This window comes from Anabrus simplex, chromosome 9 (genome assembly GCF_040414725.1).
Source record: "Anabrus simplex isolate iqAnaSimp1 chromosome 9, ASM4041472v1, whole genome shotgun sequence".
In the NCBI taxonomy this organism is placed as follows: Eukaryota; Metazoa; Arthropoda; class Insecta; order Orthoptera; family Tettigoniidae; genus Anabrus; species Anabrus simplex.
Genome location: NC_090273.1, coordinates 109,588,041 through 109,608,167, shown reverse-complemented (window position 1 = coordinate 109,608,167; position 20,127 = coordinate 109,588,041). Strand labels below are relative to the sequence as shown.

The 20,127-nt window shown below is 37.4% G+C and overlaps 1 protein-coding gene across 1 annotated transcript in view; it reads right to left on the bottom strand.

Moving 5' to 3' along the window:
- chm (chameau) overlaps positions 1–20,127 on the bottom strand; it is an 895,896-nt gene that overhangs the window by 841,047 nt on the left and 34,722 nt on the right. Inside the window, exon 5 of the mRNA XM_067153506.2 lies at positions 4,697–4,972. Within this exon, the coding sequence (XP_067009607.2) occupies positions 4,697–4,972 (276 nt within the window). The remainder of the gene's footprint in view (positions 1–4,696; positions 4,973–20,127) is intronic.

Below are 20,127 nucleotides of genomic sequence, written 5' to 3'. Positions count from 1 at the left end.
GCCTTAGTGCAAGAGAATGGAAAACCATTGAAACCAATCTTAGGAGAGCCAACGGTGGGATCCAGCCCCTCTCCATCTCCTGAATGCTGAGGCATAGAGCTATGGCAGAGCCGCGGCCATCACTCCTCTGCTCGGTTGGTCAGCTGGACTGCAGAGCTGTAGAACCATGGTTGTAGGCCGAAGCCTACTCTGCAACTATTGACCTATTGTCCAATCCAAGTTGCTGCTGGGCATTCTCATTCCCTATTTTGTCTCTCGTTGTCTTCTGGAGACAGGAAGAGAGGAGCTTCATTCCAATCATCTGTAGGTGACTTGCTGCTTTCAGTCCGTATGTTAGAATTGGTACAAGATATGTTCTGTACCATGTAATCTTGGAAGCTTGGGAAAATGTGCCATCCTGAAGAAGTTGCCGAAAGAGTGGTAGAATTTTGATGCAGCTAGTATGCTAATACCTATTTCTTGGTTTATGGTACTCTAAGAAGAAATAAAGCTCCCTAAGTATTTCAAGTTAATAATCATACCTACTTTTTTATTTTGCATTCACAGATGGACAGCTTCAGATTTCGACTCAACACCAAACGAACTGTTTTACTTTGCCTGATGAACAATCCCATTCCTTCAAATTATTTTTGCCAAAGATCTTGTTTATCTTCTATTTCTGTTTCTGTCTCATCCTATTAGCATAGCAATATCAGCAAATACCAGCACATTTGTTGTTGGATCCTTCCTTTTTCACTCCTTTTATAACCTCATCCATTATAATACTGAAGAAAAGTGGTGATAGACAACTAACTTCCTAGTTGGACTCTGCTCTCTTTGTTTCAAATAACGTGACGTGCCTCCATGAATTTACATACAGCACTTCCTCAATATAGTTGTTTAACTCAATCTATACCATAACAGTTCTTCTATAGGATTATACAAGAAAGGATGATGAACTCAAGCTATATTTTCATCTGGCACTTCTTTACAGCTCAGTTTTTTTTTTTTTTTTTTTGCTAGTTGCTTTACGTCGCACTGACACAGATAGGTCTTATGGCGACGATGGGACAAGGAAGGGCTAGGAGTGGGAAGGAAGCGGCCGTGGCCTTAATTAAGGTACAGCCCCAGCATTTGCCTGGTGTGAAAATGGGAAACCATGGAAAACCATTTTCAGGGCTGCCGACAGTGGGGTTCGAACCTACTATCTCCCGAATACTGGATACTGGCCGCACTTAAGCGACTGCAGCTATTGAGCTCGGTACATCTCAGTCAAGAAGGAAGTAAAAAGCTTTGACTTGATTTGGAAATGGAACTTTTCTAATAATAATCATAATGGCATGTGGCGTCTTAAGAGGCCTGATGCAGATCTTTTGAGTTAACTCCTAATAAGTGACCTGCATGTCTGTGAGGATGGAGCACTATATATCACTATCAGTTCTCTGCATATTAGTAGGTTTTCACATGCATTTTCCAAGCTCAGAAAGCTTCTCAATTTTATTTTCAAGCGATAAATCTACTGTGGGATGATAAAATACACCAGAAGGCAAACCTAACTACATTTGATGCATAATTCATGCCATTTCTCACCTATGAACTCAAAACATGTACCCTACATAACAAGGCTAATAGTAAAATCCAGTCAAGAGAAACTAAATTCATCAGGACAATGAATCAAAAGACCAGGAAAGTCAAGATTAGAAATGAAGCAAAAAGGAGTTGAGCTTTTAGAAAGACAAAGGCTACAATGGTTTGGATACGTTATGAGAATGGACAGAATGAGAACAGCAAAGAGTTACTTTAACAAAGAAGTAAAAGGGGAAAGGCCAGTAGGGAGGCCCAGAAATTGATGGATAGACACAGTGAAATTGGAGGTCAGCAAGAGGAATTTCAAGTGGGAGGACATAGAGGAACAGAAACTATACTTTGACAGGAAGAAGTGGCGAGTGCTTGTACACTGCACCTGGGAAAATGGAGCTGGAAAACAATGATGATGTACCAATATTAACATATGCATCAGGTACATGGACAAGTTCAGGTGTCCGAGATGAATCGTAGGGACGACAAGAAAGGATTAGAATCAGAAAGAGGAGTGGAGTTTCAAAACTACAGGACAGGATAGAAACAAACAAGCTGAAATAGCATTGATACATGATCTGTATGGGAGAAGACAAGAGTTTCTAAGGAATTATTTATGGCTACGAGAAAAGAAAGAGGCAGGACTGTTTCGAGGATAAGAACGAAGAAATTCTGAACCTTATCAGTGCCAAACGGGAAGCCCACCTATCCCTTCTTCAAGATCCATCCAGTGTGAAGAAAGCTGTGTTACAAGATCTGAAACAGAAATGTCAGACTCAAATAAGAGAAATGAAGAACAACTGGTGGCAGGAGAAGGCTCTAGAACTCCAAAGACTATCTGATGCCAGAGACCTGCGGAACTTCTATGCGGGAATAAAAGAGATCTACAGTCTATCTCGTTCTTCAATTGGAACTCTGAAAACAGTTGATGGTACTAACACCCTTACTGACCGTAGAGACATCCTGGAGTATTGGAAGGAACACTTCTCCACTCTTTTAAACCAAAGCTCCACTGCTGCCGATGACTTTCTACGCAATGTGCCACAACTCCCCCCTCAACCATGGATGGTGATGCCACCAACTTATCAGGAATTCTATGAGGCACTTCATAGGCTGAAACCTACGAAAGCACCTGGATCAGACAACTAATTCAAGGTGGAAACTTATGCCTGAAAACAAGGCTCTTTACCCCCATCCTCTCAATTTTGGAAACATAAAAAGTAAGCAGTGATCTCAAAAATGCCAATATCATTACTATTTTCAAGAAAGGTGACCGTAGTGTATGTGACAACTATCGTAGCATTTCTCTGCAATGCATTGTAGGTAAACTTCTCGCAAGGATCCTGCTTAGCTGCCTGCAAGTCATCTCCGAGAGGACTCTTCCAGAGTCTCAATGTGATTTCTGAGCCTCCGGAGGTACTGTTGACATGATTTCTTGTGCAAGGCAATTGCAAGAGAAATGTAGAGAACAGAAACATCTCTATTTTGTGTTTTATGACCTGGAAAAGACCTTTGATAATGTTCCAAGACTTGCTATGTGGGCAGTTCTGAGACGCTTTGACGGTCCTGAGCATTTTGTGGGCCAGATGCAAGCACTTCATGATGGTATGACAGGAAAGATTCTCCATCAAAACAACTTCTCCGAACCATTCCCAGTCACACATGGATTGAAGCAGGGTTGCGTACTTGCTCCTACTTTATTTGCCCTGTACCTGGCGGCCATGCTTTATGAACCAACAGACAACCCCGGCGTAGAGATTAAATACTGCTTTGATGATGGCCTCTTCAACTTGGCCAGAGTTCACTCGCGAAGACACATCAGTGTTACTAGAGTAACTGAAAAGCAGTATGCTGATGATACTGCATCACCGGGTCTTACACCTGAGGAATTGCAACAGTCAGTCAACAGTTTCAAGGATGCATATGACCTTTTTGGCCTCACCATCAATGCCAAAAAAACAAAGGTACTTACTCAGCCTGCAGCAGGGACTAACATTCCAGAATTTAACATTACCATCTCAAACACTAAACTAGAACAAGTAGACCATTTCACTTACTTTGGGAGTATCTTGTCAAAGAGCTGTACTTCAGAACAGGACATGGAAAACAGGCTTCGTGCTGCCCATGTGGCCTTTGGCTGACTATCACAGAGTTTTCTGGAATAAAAACCTTACAATTTGCACAAAACTAATGGTGTACCAGGCTGTAGTCATCTCTACACTTCTCTATGGCTGTGAAACGTAGACCTTATACTGCCGTGACATCAAAAAGCTGGAGCACTTTCACCAGCGAAAACTACGCTCAATGATGAACATAACTTGGGAAAACTACATCTCTAATTTTGAAATTCTTGAGAAAGCATGTACTAAGAGTGTAGAAGCTTTGGTCGATGGCCATTGCCTTAGATGGGCAGGAAATGTGCGCCGTATGAATGACACCAGACCACTGCGCCAGATCCTCTACGGTGACTTCGCTTCAGTTCAAGACCACGTGGTGCCCCCCTGAGACGTTTCAAAGACCAACTGAAACAAACCTTAAAGATGGCAGCAATAAACCCACAAACCTAGGAAACACTTGTCAAGGACTGTTTACTTTGGCAACAAAGTGTCTGTGCCTCAGTTCAACACTTTGAACAAGAACACCGCGGACATGAAGATATTAAGCAACAGTCACGCAAACTTCGCCAAACCCAGCCAAGATTTCTCCCGTCCCTCAGCTGCGCGACATGTGGAGGTATGTTCTATGCAAGAAATGGCCTGTACAGTCACCGGAAATTCAAACACAAACTGCTGTGAATTGAAGTGAGCTATTAGCCAGAAAATCTGTAAACTCGGAAACGAGTAAGTGCCGTCTCCGCCGATTTATGGAGAAACTATTAGGAAGGTGACCACGAGGAAGGTCTACAGAGGGTGGATGGATAAAGTGGAAGAGAGGATAGAGAAGAGAAGAGGAAACAGAAGAAAACTGGAGGCAGGAAAAGAGTGGTGGAGAGAGACAATGATGGAGGTCCTTGATTCATAACCTCACCCAGGAACTGAGGAAGAAAAGGAAATACCCTATCAAAGAGCTATCTTCCAAGAAAGTATGGACGACAACAAACCACATAAAGAAGAGACTGAAAGCGGTGAGCTATACTTACAATCTTCTCACTTGCAATAGCCTGTGCTTCCTGGAACAACTTGAGGTCATACTCAGGGGCGATGCTCTGTAGCCGGGGTTCCCTTTCCTTCTCTTCCGGTGTACTGCTATCATTCTCCTGATCACTAGCCTGTGGCTTCTTGGCTCTCAGCTCCTTTATTTTTAATTGATAATGACGTTGATCAATTGTCAGGTGGGCCTTAGGTGACTTTTTGCTGAGCGTTGCAGCTGCCTTACGTCGTTCTTCGTCATGTTTCTTCCTTTCCAAGTAGGCATCCTGTAAGAGTTGTTATATAAGTTACTATCACATTTATCATAAAGGGACTACTCTACCTATACCAAAACAAAACTTAAAAAATAAATCTCAGGTACTTTATAGAATTAAAGATAATGTTCGTGACAAGTAAGCATACGGAAATCTGGTGTACAGACACGTAGTACATATGGTGTGATGGACAGCCAATTTAGTGATATAACCCTTTAGTTCTACAAATAATGAATGACTACCGTAGTAACTGAAAACACTGTCATAGTGGAGGAATTGTTTGTTGTTGGTGTGTAGGATGTGAACCAAACTGTCAACTGTGCCCTCAAAATATCAAGGCCAATGTCAAGGTAAACAAAAGTTGATAAATTCAGCCAGATGGAACAAATCTTTTAAAGCAGAGGTGGTTGAGAGAGGAGTAGAAATATATAAGGTTGTGCTATGTCAGGAGAATGTTGTCATCTACCATAGTAAAGGCAGGAGAGATCCAAAGGCAAGAAATATCTCTTGAAAATTCTAATATGAAGGCAAGTACCGTATAGGTAGCAGCTGTGCAGGTGTCCTAAATGCTCTTTGAAATTAAAAACGAAAACGATAAGGGTAAAGATACTGTCAACTATGGAAAAGATATGGTTTGGACATATTAAGAGGATGAGAGAGGGAAGAATACCAAAGAGGATGACGGAGGCTAGGAACGAATGAAACAGAACTTGAGGTGGACCCAGCCTAAGGTGGTTGGACTTGATCAACAGCAGTATAAAAAGACAGAACTCAGACTGGAACACAGTTAACTCTCTTGGTGCCAGGTGGTAGCGCGACCATCCGCCCTTTAAATTGCCAGAGCCGATGTGGTCGGCCTTTAACAATCCAGTCGGAAGTTGCCAGAGCCGATTACATCGGCCGGCTTAAAATTCTGTGATATACATCATTTTGAGGAAACCTATAGTGATGTGCATACTTTTGTTACAACCTGTAGTAAAGGGGCTGCACGTTATTGTGTGCCTGGCCTTGCTTTGGCAGTTCTAAGAGGGTGTTATACCTTTCACAAGAGTCGTTTCCTGTGTTTACAAATACCGCTGACCGGTCATTAAGAGATTGCTCCTTGCAGTGAGTGGATTTGTGACAGGAAAATGGCATGTTTTTCACGTGATATTTTTTCAGCAGGTATTGAGACAATAAATTAATGCAGTATTTGGAACATTGCGAAGTTAACGCGGATGATTTATCGGATAGCGATAGGGAATTTAGTTCAGAGAGTAGCGACGAAATTATACCGGACACGTCCGCGGAATTACCACAACTAAAGAAGAGACGTTTAATTGTGTCTAACAGCACTACTCTGAATATAGTGGTAGATGAAACTAATGATAACGAATATGATAATATCTCTGGAGAACATTTGGTGGAAATTTGTCCCAATGAACCCAACAACATTCCTCAACCTCCTGTCTCCTTCAAGGAAGTTCTTGGACCTAAACATGTCCTACAGTCTGATTCTCCGCTCAAATCATACTTCAATTTACTTTTCACTTACTCTCTGCGAAACCTTATAGTCACATATAGTCCTCTATCATTACCTAAATTCCGGTCTCCGCGGGCCAAGTGTAGCATGCCTGCCTCTCACCCGGAGGTCATGGGTTCGATTCCCGCCCAGGTCAAGAATTTTCGCCTGGTCCTGAGGGTTGGTTTGAGGTTCACTCAATCTAAGTGACCCTAAGTTATTGCAATTGAGGAGATATCTGAGGGTGAGAGGGCGACCCCGGTCTGGAAAACCAAGAATAATTACTGAGAGGATTCGTCCACTGACCATGATTCACCTCGTAAACTGCAGGTACCGAACTGAGCAGCGGTCGCTTAGTAGGTCAAAGCAAATCACGGCTTTAGTGCCATACATTTCTTAATTTCGTGAATACTGTTGTATTGTAAAATTATTTTTCTAATATATACTACAACCGAAAACAAGAAACTTTTTTTCTGAAAACAAAAAACTGTAATATCAACTACTATTTTTTATTTAATAATTCAGATTTATTTTAATACTGTGTTGTCCGCACGTAGAAAATTTGTTGTCAGTATTTGCCGAACATCGATACATACACGCGAATTTTATCGGTGAGTAAAATTGCCTTGTTTTTACTAGTGACATATGTTTGAATTTTTACTTTTTACGTTTTTATTTTTCTCGTTCAAATTAGTTATTCTATAGAATTGTATTTAGAAATACATTATACATAATTACGTATATTCTTTTGTATCGTAAATTATTTTTTCAAAGTAGATATTGAGAGAGAAAGTGCGAAAATATTTTTCTCTTCCTAAAAGTAAACGTTATCAACAACTATAAATCAACAATAAAACGTCTTTGACTCTTTATATCTCTCCAAACCAGTTTCTTATTCTACGTAGTCGATATGTAGAAAATTTCATGCCGGTATTTGCTATACACCGGCAGATATACGTGAATTTTAAAATACATGTATTTCCACAGAAAACGGCCTGGCACTTTACAGCAGTAGAGTGGAGGCGGAGCTCTGGCCTCTTCCAGCTGATGGGGAGCGGCCGACCAGATCGGCTCTTGGCTCCAAGAGGGTTAAGGAGCAGCAATATAATGGTGAATGCTTGGTAGAAATAAAACAGTAATTGAAAGAAGAAGTAACATTAATATAGGATTTCTAGGATTTCCAGTCTTTTGCTCTTCCTTAATTTCGGTATAAATGTCTGTAAAAATACCCTTCATAATTTCTTTTAAGAAATACTGTGACAGTACATACATATATGGTATCAAAATTTGAATTACATTTACTATTACATCTATTCTACATTAAATCAAGTCGTACGGAGATAAGAACATTAAAAAACAAAAACAAAATAGGAACAACGCAATGGCAGCTCAGTGTAGGAAGAGGGAACATAGAAAGAGGACAGGACAAACATAAAAAGACAAGGACAAGGCAAAACTACACAGTGCCCTCAGCAATGTTAGTACCACGAGGCAACTCTGTGGCACACGCGAAGTGACTGTACTTTGTTTAATACCTAAATTTCCACTAGTAGAGCTGAGTAGAATAGCACTGCTGCCAACTGTCGGCTGTTGGTTTGATATAGCTATACTTTTGTTTCTTCCCATGCAGGCAGTATGCACAATAAGATAAGGTAAATTTAACATGTTCGCTGCATATTTGTGGAGCATAACATACCCATCAACCTGAGCAAGATATCTGCGAGGAACTCTTTAAAAGTTGTATCTGGTCATCGGGCGGATCACGCGCGTGGGTAGTTTACTGTGCATTATTTACCATGGATAGCAAACAAAAGCATAAATATTATTACAAACATAAATATATTCATATTTTCACTTCTTTATCGTACAATTTTATGTCACAATGTCGTTATCATTGCAAACCTGCCAACTGCCAAAGCGTTATTTCTTCTTACAATAGAGTAAATTAATGTATTATTTGGGTCCACCTTTTCAATACAAAATGTAAATAGTTTAAATTACATAAATGATTAGGGACTAGTTTCGACCTAGTACTAGGTCATCGTCAGCCTAAAGCAAAATTAAAACACAAAATATCAAAGAACTTAAACAATGTAAAGACACGTACAGTTTCGTAAAAGTACATACCATGTGAGATATTGTGCAGCACTATGTTAAAAAATAAATCTCTGAAAGAGATTCATAATAAGTCCAGTGCATATTTAAAAGATGTTACAGAGAGGAATTCTTGAGTTGCGGGAATATGCTGGCTCCTTTAAGATGCAGGTATCCAATTGAAGAACCACTGAGCCGAAGTTACGTCGTTTATTTATGAATAAAGTCCAGTGCGCACTAAAAAGATGTTAAACAAAATAATTCTTGAGTTGCTGGATAAGGAGATTAGAATATGCTGGCTCCTTTAAGATACTGATATCCAATTGAAGAACCACTGAGCCAAAGTCACGTCGTTTACTTACGATTAAAGACCAGTGCGCTGTGTAGCATTAAAAAGTTGATAGGGATGGAAATTTTTCAGTTGTTGGTCAAGGAATTCAACATATGCTGGCTTCTTAAATTTGCTGCTGTATATTTGAAGAACAACTGAGATGAAGTTACGACGCTTTTTAAGATATTCATAGACGTAAAAACACATGGATGTTGGAAAGGCTCTTCAGTTTTTTGGAACTTGAAGGAAGGTGATTGTTGCACGTGGAGGCTTAGGAATCCAGAGATGCGCTATATTATGTTAAAAAATAGAGATCCATAAAAAGGTCCCGTGCACCGTATAAAAGTAACAAGTTGTAAAAGTAATACTTAAGTTGTTGGTCATGGAAATCGAAAAAGGTTGGCTTTTAAGCAATGCTGCTGTTCATTCAGAGATCAATTGAAATTACAGTACCGTAACATTGTCTTCTCAAGAGGTTTATAAACTTGAAATAAATGTCGATGCGAAGTAAGATGCTAGAAGAAAGCTCTTCTGTTTCTAGAATCTTGAAGGACGATGGATGTTACGCGAGGAGGATTAACATATATGGAGTTAAATAAAGGTGGATAGAAATTCGCAGTTCAATGCGGACCATACATTCGACTCTGAATAAATGACAGCAAGGAAAGAAAGAAAGAAAGAAAGAAAGAAAGAAAGAAAGAAAGAAAGAAAGAAAGAAAGAAATTTGGTCAGGTGGAAGAAAATATTTAAATAAAATATGTCATAAGGGAATTAACGCGTGTTGTAATAAGCTGAAGAGAGAAATGGGGGTAGGTGAGGTTCAAAGGAAATTTTGAGGAGGTGAAGGGAGAAAAATAACAGAAGGAGAAGAAAATGGGGAGGGGGAGAGGATATTAAGGTGGGGCTGAGGGATGTGAGAATATGGAAGATTGTTTAAGAAAAGTACTATAAATAGAATAAAAAATCAGACCTTTAACATTAGATTTTGGTTGTCTGAAAAGCTGAATGAGAAGGTCAAAAAGAATGTTCGATTATTCGGAAATGTCATTAAGATTGAAGTTTGGATTAAAATAATGGTCTAGATTTATAAAGCAATTCTCTGTTATGTTAAGGAGGGGTCCTTTTATTCATAATTTTGAGAATTACCATATCATGTTTAATGTCTGTAAATTTATGATTATAATCATTCATGTGTTGACCAACTGCAGAAAATTTATTGTGTTTTAGGGCATTGACATGTTCCAAGTATCGTATTTTAAAGCTTCTTCCTGTTTGTCCAATGTAAGAAAAATTGCAGCTGTTGCATTTGACCCTATATACACCGGATTTTGAAAAACAATCAGTTCTATTAACAGATGATGAGTTGTGTAAGACTTCAGCCTTTATATTGTTGGTTCTGAAGGAGATTTTAACATCAAGTTTTTTAAAAACGTTAGTGAACTTATAAATATCTTTATTGAACGTAAAGGTAGAAAATAAAGAAACTTTTTTTTTTTTTCAGAGTGGTTATAGGACGATGTTTGTATTTATTGATTATACCTTCAGTGAAAGAACTATTGTACCCATTGAGTTTAGCAATCATACGGATATTGTTCAATTCTTTTTTAAGATCACTTTCGGTCATTGGGACAGTATAGGCTCGATGAACCATACTATTATAAGCTGCTCTTTTATGGATTTGTGGATGAGAGGAATCTTGACAAATAGTGGAAGATGTTTGGGTAGGCTTTCTGAAGATATTGAATTTTAAGGAATACAGTTGCCTAATGATGGTTAAGTCTAAAAAATTTATTCTTTGTTCAGATTCAGATTCGAACGTAATTTTTATGTGCGGGTCAATGTTATTAATGTTGACAAGAGTGGAAGCAGCGTCTGTTGTGCTTTCATCTAGGATTACTAAAGTATCATCCACATATCTAGCCCAAAAAAGAATATTATTGAAGTTGTTATTATTATCAATTTTAGTATGTTCTAAAAATTCCAAGTAGATTTCAGCTAAGATGCCCGAAGCCGGCGATCCCATGGCCAAACCCTCCTGCTGATAGATAATACCGTCGAAAGTGAAATAGTTATTATTTAAAACCAATTTCAGGATAGACATAAAATCTTGTATTTCCAAAGCACTTAGGTGGCTGTATTTACTTAAATAGTTTTCAATGATAGGGTATAATTTAGAGGTTTGAATACTAGGATACATATTAACAACGTCGAACGAGTGAAGGGAATGGTTAGGTTGGATATGAAATTTATTAAGATTCTCGATCAACTCTGTAGTATTTTTAATATATTTTTTAGATAAAAAATGATAATATCTTCTTAGAAACTTCTGAATGAATTGAGAAGCATTGTAAAGAGGACTTGGTCTATAATTGATGATCGGGCGGATAGGGACGCCAGGTTTGTGTATCTTAGGAAGGGCTTTAGCGGTCGGAAAGCGTGGATTCATGCTAATAAATTTAGTTTTTTCTTGTTCAGTTAAAAGGAATGAAGTATTTTTAAGAGTATGTTTAAGTAGGCGTTGGATTTTTTGAGTAGGGTCTTTTTTAACAACAGTGAACGAACTGTCAGAAAAGAAATCTTTAGTCTTATCAATATATTCGTTTCTTTCAATTATAACGGTGGTATTGCCCTTGTCAGCCTGAGTGACAATAAGATTATTATCAGAAATCTTCTTTTTAAGAGCGCGTAATCGCTTTTGATCAATGTTTGATTCTTTATTGCCGATAGGGATGTTGGGGTTCATACTTGAGTTAAGAATGTCGTTGATTTTATGTTTTACTTTGAACCTAACTTCATCCTGTTCTTCGAGGGGTAATTTACTGATGGCTAGTTCAGATTCTAAGATCATAGTAGTAGAGGTGTCAAGCATATTAAGATTAGGCCAATTGTGATTAGGACCTATGGCTACAATTGAATTTTTGTCATCATGCAGAGGAACATTGGATAAAATAATAATCGATGGATCAAATTGAATCGTTGTGTTAGAGGAATTTCTATTATTAATAGCAAGGCTGTTATTAGATTTAGAACCTTTTAGGATATTAAGCTTCTTATCCAAGGTTTTCTGTTTCTTAGCTAATATGTTAAAAAGTCTATTATCAATTAGAGAATGAAATAAATTCCATTGAACACTTGAAAGTAAATTTGCAGCTACGAGGTGAGTTTCATATAATCTATGATTTAAGAAAGATTTTTTCTTATATAGGAATTTAATTTCTTCTCTTAGCCAAATTTTGTTCGTTTTAATTTGGGTCTTAGCAATGTGAGGTGAAGGTCGAAATCTTTTTCAATATGCCTTTGAGAAAATTAGGTGTCAAATTATACCTAATACATTGTTTAAGAAACTCGATATCCTTGCTTAATTTGGCTATTTTAACTTTTAAACCTAAGTATAAATAGGCTTTACGTATTGCCTGGTTTGCCGAGTAATGAAATTAAATAAGTTTCATAATGATAGATCCGTATTGAACTGTGATTACAATAGAGTAAATTAATGTATTATTTGGGTCCACCTTTTCAATACAAAATGTAAATAGTTTAAATTACATAAATGACGAGGGACTAGTTTCGACCTAGTACTAGGTTATCGTCAGCCTAAAGCAAAATTAAAACACAAAATATCGAAGAAATTAAACGATGTAAAGACACGTACGGTTTTGTAAAAGTACATACCATGCGAGATATTGTGCAGCACTATGATAAAAAAAATATATCTGAAAGAGATTCATAATAAGTCCAGTGCATATTAAAAAGATGTTATAGAGAGGAATTCTTGAGTTGCAGGAATATGCTGGCTCCTTTAAGATGCAGGTATCCAATTGAAGAACCACTGAGCCGAAGTTACGTCATTCATTTATGAATAAAGTCCAGTGCGCACTAAAAAGATGTTAGAGAAAATAATTCTTGAGTTGCTGGATAAGGAGATTAGAATATGCTGGCTCCTTTAAGATAATGGTATCCAATTGAAGAACCACTGAGCCGAAGTCACGTCGTTTATTTACGATTAAAGACCAGTGCGCGTGTAGCATTAAAAAGTTGATAGGGATGGAAATTTTTCAGTTGTTGGTCAAGGAATTCAACATATGCTGGCTTCTTAAATTTGCTGCTGTATATTCGAAGAACAACTGAGATGAAGTTACATCGTTTTTTAAAATATTCATAGACGTAAAAACACATAGATGCTGGAAAGGCTCTTCAGTTTTTTGGAACTTGAACCCGTGTGTCGTATAAAAGTAACAAGTTGTAAAAGTAATACTTAAGTTGTTGGTCATGGAAATCGAAAAAGGTTGGCTTTTAAGCAATGCTGCTGATCATTCAGAGATCAATTGAAATTACAGTAGCATAACATTGTCATCTCAAGATGTTTATAAACTTGAAATAAATGTCGATGCGAAGTAAGATGCAAATTTACTTTCAAGTGTTCAATGGAATTTATTTCAATCTCTAATTGATAACAGACTTTTCAACATATTAGCTACGAAACAGAAAACCTTGGATAAGAAGCTTTGTATCCTAAAAGATTCTAAATCTAATAACAGCCTTGCTATTAATAATAGAAATTCCTCTAGCACAATGATTCAATTTCATCCACCAATTATTAATTTATCCAATGTTCCTCTGAATGATGACAAAAATTCAATTTTAGCCAAAGGTCCTAATCACAATTGGCCTAATCTTAATATGCTTGACACCTCTACCACTATGATCTTAGAATCTGAACTAGCCATCAGTAAATTACCCCTCGAAGAACAGGATGAAGTTAGGTTCGAAGTAAAACGTAAAATTAACGACATTCTTAACTCAAGTATGAACCCCAACATCCCTATCGGCAATAAAGAATCGAACATTGATCAAAAGCGATTACGCGCTCTTAAAAAGAAGATTTCTGATAATAATCTTATTGTCACTAAGGCTGACAAGGGCAATACCACCGTTATAATGGAAAGAAACGAATATATTGATAAGACTAAAGATTTCTTTTCTGACAGTTCGTTCACTGTTGTTAAAAAAGACCCTACTCAAAAAATCCAACGCCTACTTAAACATACTCTTAAAAATACTTCATTCCTTTTAACTGAACAAGAAAAAACTAAATTTATTAGCATGAATCCACGCTTTCCGACCGCTAAAGCCCTTCCTAAGATACACAAACCTGGCGTCCCTATCCGCCCGATCATCAATTATAGACCAAGTCCTCTTTACAATGCTTCTCAATTCATTCAGAAGTTTCTAAGAAGATATTATCATTTTTTATCTAAAAAATATATTAAAAATACTACAGAGTTGATCGAGAATCTTAATAAATTTCATATCCAACCTAACCATTCCCTTCACTCGTTCGACGTTGTTAATATGTATCCTAGTATTCAAACCTCTAAATTATACCCTATCATTGAAAACTATTTAAGTAAATACAGCCACCTAAGTGCTTTGGAAATACAAGATTTTATGTCTATCCTGAAATTGGTTTTAAATAATAACTATTTCACTTTCGACGGTATTATCTATCAGCAGGAGGGTTTGGCCATGGGATCGCCGGCTTCGGGCATCTTAGCTGAAATCTACTTGGAATTTTTAGAACATACTAAAATTGATAATAATAACAACTTCAATAATATTCTTTTTTGGGCTAGATATGTGGATGATACTTCAGTAATCCTAGATGAAAGCACAACAGACGCTGCTTCCACTCTTGTCAACATTAATAACATTGACCCGCACATAAAAATTACGTTCGAATCTGAATCTGAACAAAGAATAAATTTTTTAGACTTAACCATCATTAGGCAACTGTATTCCTTAAAATTCAATATCTTCAGAAAGCCTACCCAAACATCTTCCACTATTTGTCAAGATTCCTCTCATCCACAAATCCATAAAAGAGCAGCTTATAATAGTATGGTTCATCGAGCCTATACTGTCCCAATGACCGAAAGTGATCTTAAAAAAGAATTGAACAATATCCGTATGATTGCTAAACTCAATGGGTACAATAGTTCTTTCACTGAAGGTATAATCAATAAATACAAACATCGTCCTATAACCACTCTGAAAAAAAAAAAAAAAGTTTCTTTATTTTCTACCTTTACGTTCAATAAAGATATTTATAAGTTCACTAACGTTTTTAAAAAACTTGATGTTAAAATCTCCTTCAGAACCAACAATATAAAGGCTGAAGTCTTACACAACTCATCATCTGTTAATAGAACTGATTGTTTTTCAAAATCCGGTGTATATAGGGTCAAATGCAACAGCTGCAATTTTTCTTATATTGGACAAACAGGAAGAAGCTTTAAAATACGATACTTGGAACATGTCAATGCCCTAAAACATAATAAATTTTCTGCAGTTGGTCAACACATGAATGATTATAATCATAAATTTACAGACATTAAACATGATATGGTAATTCTCAAAAGTATGAATAAAGGACCCCTCCTTAACATAACAGAGAATTGCTTTATAAATAGACCAATATTTTAATCCAAACTTGAATCTTAATGACATTTCCGAAAAATCAAACATTCTTTTTGACCTGCTCATTCAGCTTTTCAGACAATCAAAATCTAATGTTAAAGGTCTGATTTTTTATTCTATTTATAGTACTTTTCTTAAACAATCTTCCATATTCTCACATCCCTCAGCCCCACCTTAATACCCTCTCCCCCTCCCCCTTTTCTTCTCCTTCCGTTATTTTTCTCCCTTCACCTCCTCAAGATTTCCTTTGAACCTCACATACCCCCATTTCTCTCTTCAGCGTATTACAACATGCGTTAATTCCCTTATGACATATTTTATTTAAATATTTTCTTCCACCTGACCAAATTTCTTTCTTTCTTCCTTTTTTTCTTTCTTTCCTTGCTGTCATTTATTCAGAGTCGAATGTATGGTCCGCACTGAACTGCGAATTTCTATCCACCTTTATTTAACTCCATATATGTTAATCCTCCTCGCGTAACATCCATCGTCCTTCAAGATTCTAGAAACAGAAGAGCTTTCTTCTAGCATCTTACTTCGCATCGACATTTATTTCAAGTTTATAAACATCTTGAGAAGACATTGTTACGGTACTGTAATTTCAATTGATCTCTGAATGAACAGCAGCATTGCTTAAAAGCCAACCTTTTTCGATTTCCATGACCAACAACTTAAGTATTACTTTTACAACTTGTTACTTTTATACGGTGCACGGGACCTTTTTATGGATCTCTATTTTTTTAACATAATATAGCGCATCTCTGGATTCCTAAGCCTCCACGCGCAACAATCACCTTCCTTCAAGTTCCAAAAAACTGAAGAGCCTTTCCTGCATCCATGTTTTTTTACGTCTATGAATATCTTAAAAAACGACGTAACTTCATCTCAGTTGTTCTTCAAATATACAGCAGCAAATTTAAGAAGCCAGCATATGTTGAATTCCTTGACCAACAACTGAAAAATTTCCATCCCTATCAACTTTTTAATGCTACACGGCGTACTGGTCTCAAATTGTAAATAAACGACGTGACTTCGGCTCAGTGGTTCTTCAATTGGATATCAAAATCTTAAAGGAGCCAGCATATTCTAATCTCCTTATCCAGCAACTCAAGAATTATTTTCTTTAACATCTTTTTAGTGCGCACTGGACTTTATTCATAAATAAACGACGTAACTTCGGCTCAGTGGTTCTTCAATTGGATACCTGCACCTTAAAGGAGCCAGCATATTCCAGCAACTCAAGAATTCCTCTCTATAACATCTTTTTAATATGCACTGGACTTATTATGAATCTCTTTCAGAGATTTATTTTTTAACATAGTGCTGCACAATATCTCACATGGTATGTACTTTTACGAAACTGTACGTGTCTTTACATTGTTTAATTTCTTTGATATTTTGTGTTTTAATTTTGCTTTAGGCTGACGATAACCTAGTACTAGGTCGAAACTAGTCCCTCATCATTTATGTAATTTAAACTATTCACATTTTGTATTGAAAAGGTGGACCCAAATAATACATTAATGTACTCTATTGTAATCACAGTTCAATACGGATCTATCATTATGAAACTTATTTCATTTAATTAGTTATTTCTTCTGTTGAAGCGCACTATTTATTTGGTAAAAATCGTGATATTGAAGGAACTGCATTGTTGGCCATCTGAACAAAATATAAATAAAATTGTCACATAAGGATCATGACTCAGTCACAAGTTCTTTCACGGCTCATGAATATGATGGAAGAATAAGTGACAACTACAAGTTCAGTTCTCTTGCTGAACTTATTGCAGTAGTGGAATTCATTTCAAAAGCGGAATCACTCATAATTCTTTTGAGGTAATAATAAACAAAAATTCTGTGTCTCACCTCACACTGAAATTGTCTTGCTGCTCAAAGATCTCAGAAAGAATGACAACGTATGACGAAAACTGTGAGAGGAAATATGCGGGAAACGGAATAGGCATGTGCAAATTTAACTACGGATGAACCTCGTGGTAGATTGGACTTACACGATATGCGGGATGACAAGGAGAGTCTTTCTTACCATGCGGGAAGCCTGTAATTCACGTTTCCTAGCACCCGTCTCATGACGCGCTAGGCGCGTTCTCCGTATATGCTTATAAACTAGCGTCACACACTATGTGCAATGTATCACAACATGTTTAATATGGTATCTTACTTTTATGTGTTACACTTGTTCTTTGTGTGTCATGTGTGAGTTTATTGTCTTGTATATTTTGTTCTTTAGCTCTTTTTAATGATCGGCTGATGAAGACACAAACATAGTGTCGAAACCGGTACCATATTAAACATGTTGTGATACATTGCACAATATAATTGTATTGTATTGAAAAGGTGGAACCCTTAAATTTACCTTATCTTACTGTAATTCTCAGTTCACAATACGGACCAACCATGAAGTTTTTAACTTTAAATTAGACAGTATGCGCTGCGGCGATAGAAAAGAGCCTCTCAAAAGGAGTGTGGACCAAAAGGGGCCACTGTTCTCATGACAGAGATTGGCCTGGATGTGCAAAAATACATTAAAGCTAATGAAAATGAAATTCCACAGCCTGTTTCCAGTCATTCGACCAGGTCAAGAATGGAATTAATGAAGCCCCCATTTAGCGGCGAGGATAGGAATTGTGCCGGCTGCCGAAGCCTGTTGCACTCCTCTGGGGCAATGATTAATGAATGACAGATGAAATGAAATGATACTGGAGAGTGTTGCTGGAATGAATTATCACAGGGAAAATCGGAGTACCCGGAGAAAAACCTGTCCCGCCTCCGCTTTGTCCAGAACAAATCTCACATGGTGTGACCAGGATTTGAACCATGGAACCCAGCGGTAAGAGGCCGGCGCGCTGCCACCTGAGCCACAGAGGCTCAGATTGTCTGATTTCCGATGTTGTTTTCTTTGATACATCATAGCGACTTCTAATTGTTCTGAAGAAAGTTTTGATGATTCTAGCTATGGGGGTGACAGTGACAGTGATAATGTTGTTTAGGAATCTCCAATAAAAACCAAGATATAATCTAAAAATGTGGCATAAGGGAAACTGGTCAAAAGAAAACTAAACCTCAAAAGTGGACAAGCGTACATTGTTGCCATGGCATGCCCCAACCCTCATACTACCAGTATTAAAAGAGAAAAGAAAACAATCTGTATTGTATAGATTTGTACCTAAATCCAAATTAATTTTGTTAGCATGTACTCCTTTTTTGTACTGACAAAGTTATGGAATACTAGTATGTTGTGTGTTTCAGACACTGTGAATATACAAACATTTATTATTTTTTTTCAATTTTTTTATTTTCATTTTCAAAATCTTCCTCCACTTGGAGGCTGCCAAAGACAAAGGATACACAAACAATTTCATTAAAAAATAAATAAAAAAATAAATAATAAGTAAGTTATGTCTCAGTGGTGTCTGAGTATCAAAAGAGAACCCCTGAGCGCTTTCTGCCCCCAGTCGATGAACTCCTTGGTACTGATGTTAAAGGTATTCATCAGTTCTACCGTCTTCTTAGGGACTGTCCCTCTAGCACCGATCATGAGACCCCTCACTTCTAGGTCATCCAGTTCGTATTTATTCTTATAATACGGCATTGTAGGCAGGTAGATAGACTCGGTCCACTTCGTCTGGTTGGTCGGAGTGTGTTTAAAATCTTACTGTGGGGTCTAATATATATCCTTTCTTCCCTATAATTGCGATCACATTTATCCTTCTCGTGCTGCCATTTACTCCAATGTCATTGATTTCCTCATGCAACTGAAATCCTTTCTCACGGAGCGTCTGTGCTATGGATGAGCTGATGTTGTAATGTCTAGTGTTTCGAAGAGCTTCACCGAAGGCACAAGAACCCAAGACGTGAGGTAATGTTTCAGTTTCACTACATCTTCTGCAGCGGTTACCATCAAGGGACCTTCCTGGTACAGCTCTTACATGTGCAACGTTACATGCCATTTTCAGCGCATCTCTCCACTCCGTGCTAGAAAGGTCATCGTCGTTTCTAACCCAGCGGTTTGCAGGAGGGAACTCCTTATGCAGACACACTCCCTGACCTTTACTTCTCAACTGGCACCATTTCCCAAATTCACACTCTCGTAATTTATTTCTGAGTTCGTTGGTGTCATAGTCACCATGCCTGTTCTTCATATCCTCAGTTTTACCATTTACGTTCAACTCAGTTAAGCATCTTTTTAATTTCTTCATCTAGATTTCTGGTGGCTTCAATACATTGGTTCCCCTCCCGTTTCAGAATGATGCAGCTGTTTATATTCTGAATCAATACTTCCCAGCTTGCCCTAAAAACATCTAACCCTTTGTACCGTTTATCTGAGTAAATCACAGAATCCGGAGTGTCAGTAGGAAGGGATAAGATCTCCTTTAGTGTACTCTTAACAAGTTTATCAGCATCTTCCAAAAATCGCTGTGGTATTTTACCTGCAGGAACGCAGAGGAATTGGCAAGTCAACGTAGGGCTATCATTTTTATAGTCCTCTTAAAAAATGGTGTCAAATAAGTTTTGGAAACTTTAATGAGATCTTGAGTCTCAATGAAAACTTCAGATTTTTTTGAGGCATTCCTTAATAGAGAATACCAATCTTCTGGAATGAAGACATACTCCTTTTTCCTCTTTAGTAATAATATTTATTATACACAACTTCCAACAGGCTGCACTGACATTCAACTCACAAGATATGCATTTTCTAAATTCATTTCTTTCAAGTTATTAAAACTGTTGAGAATACTTTTTG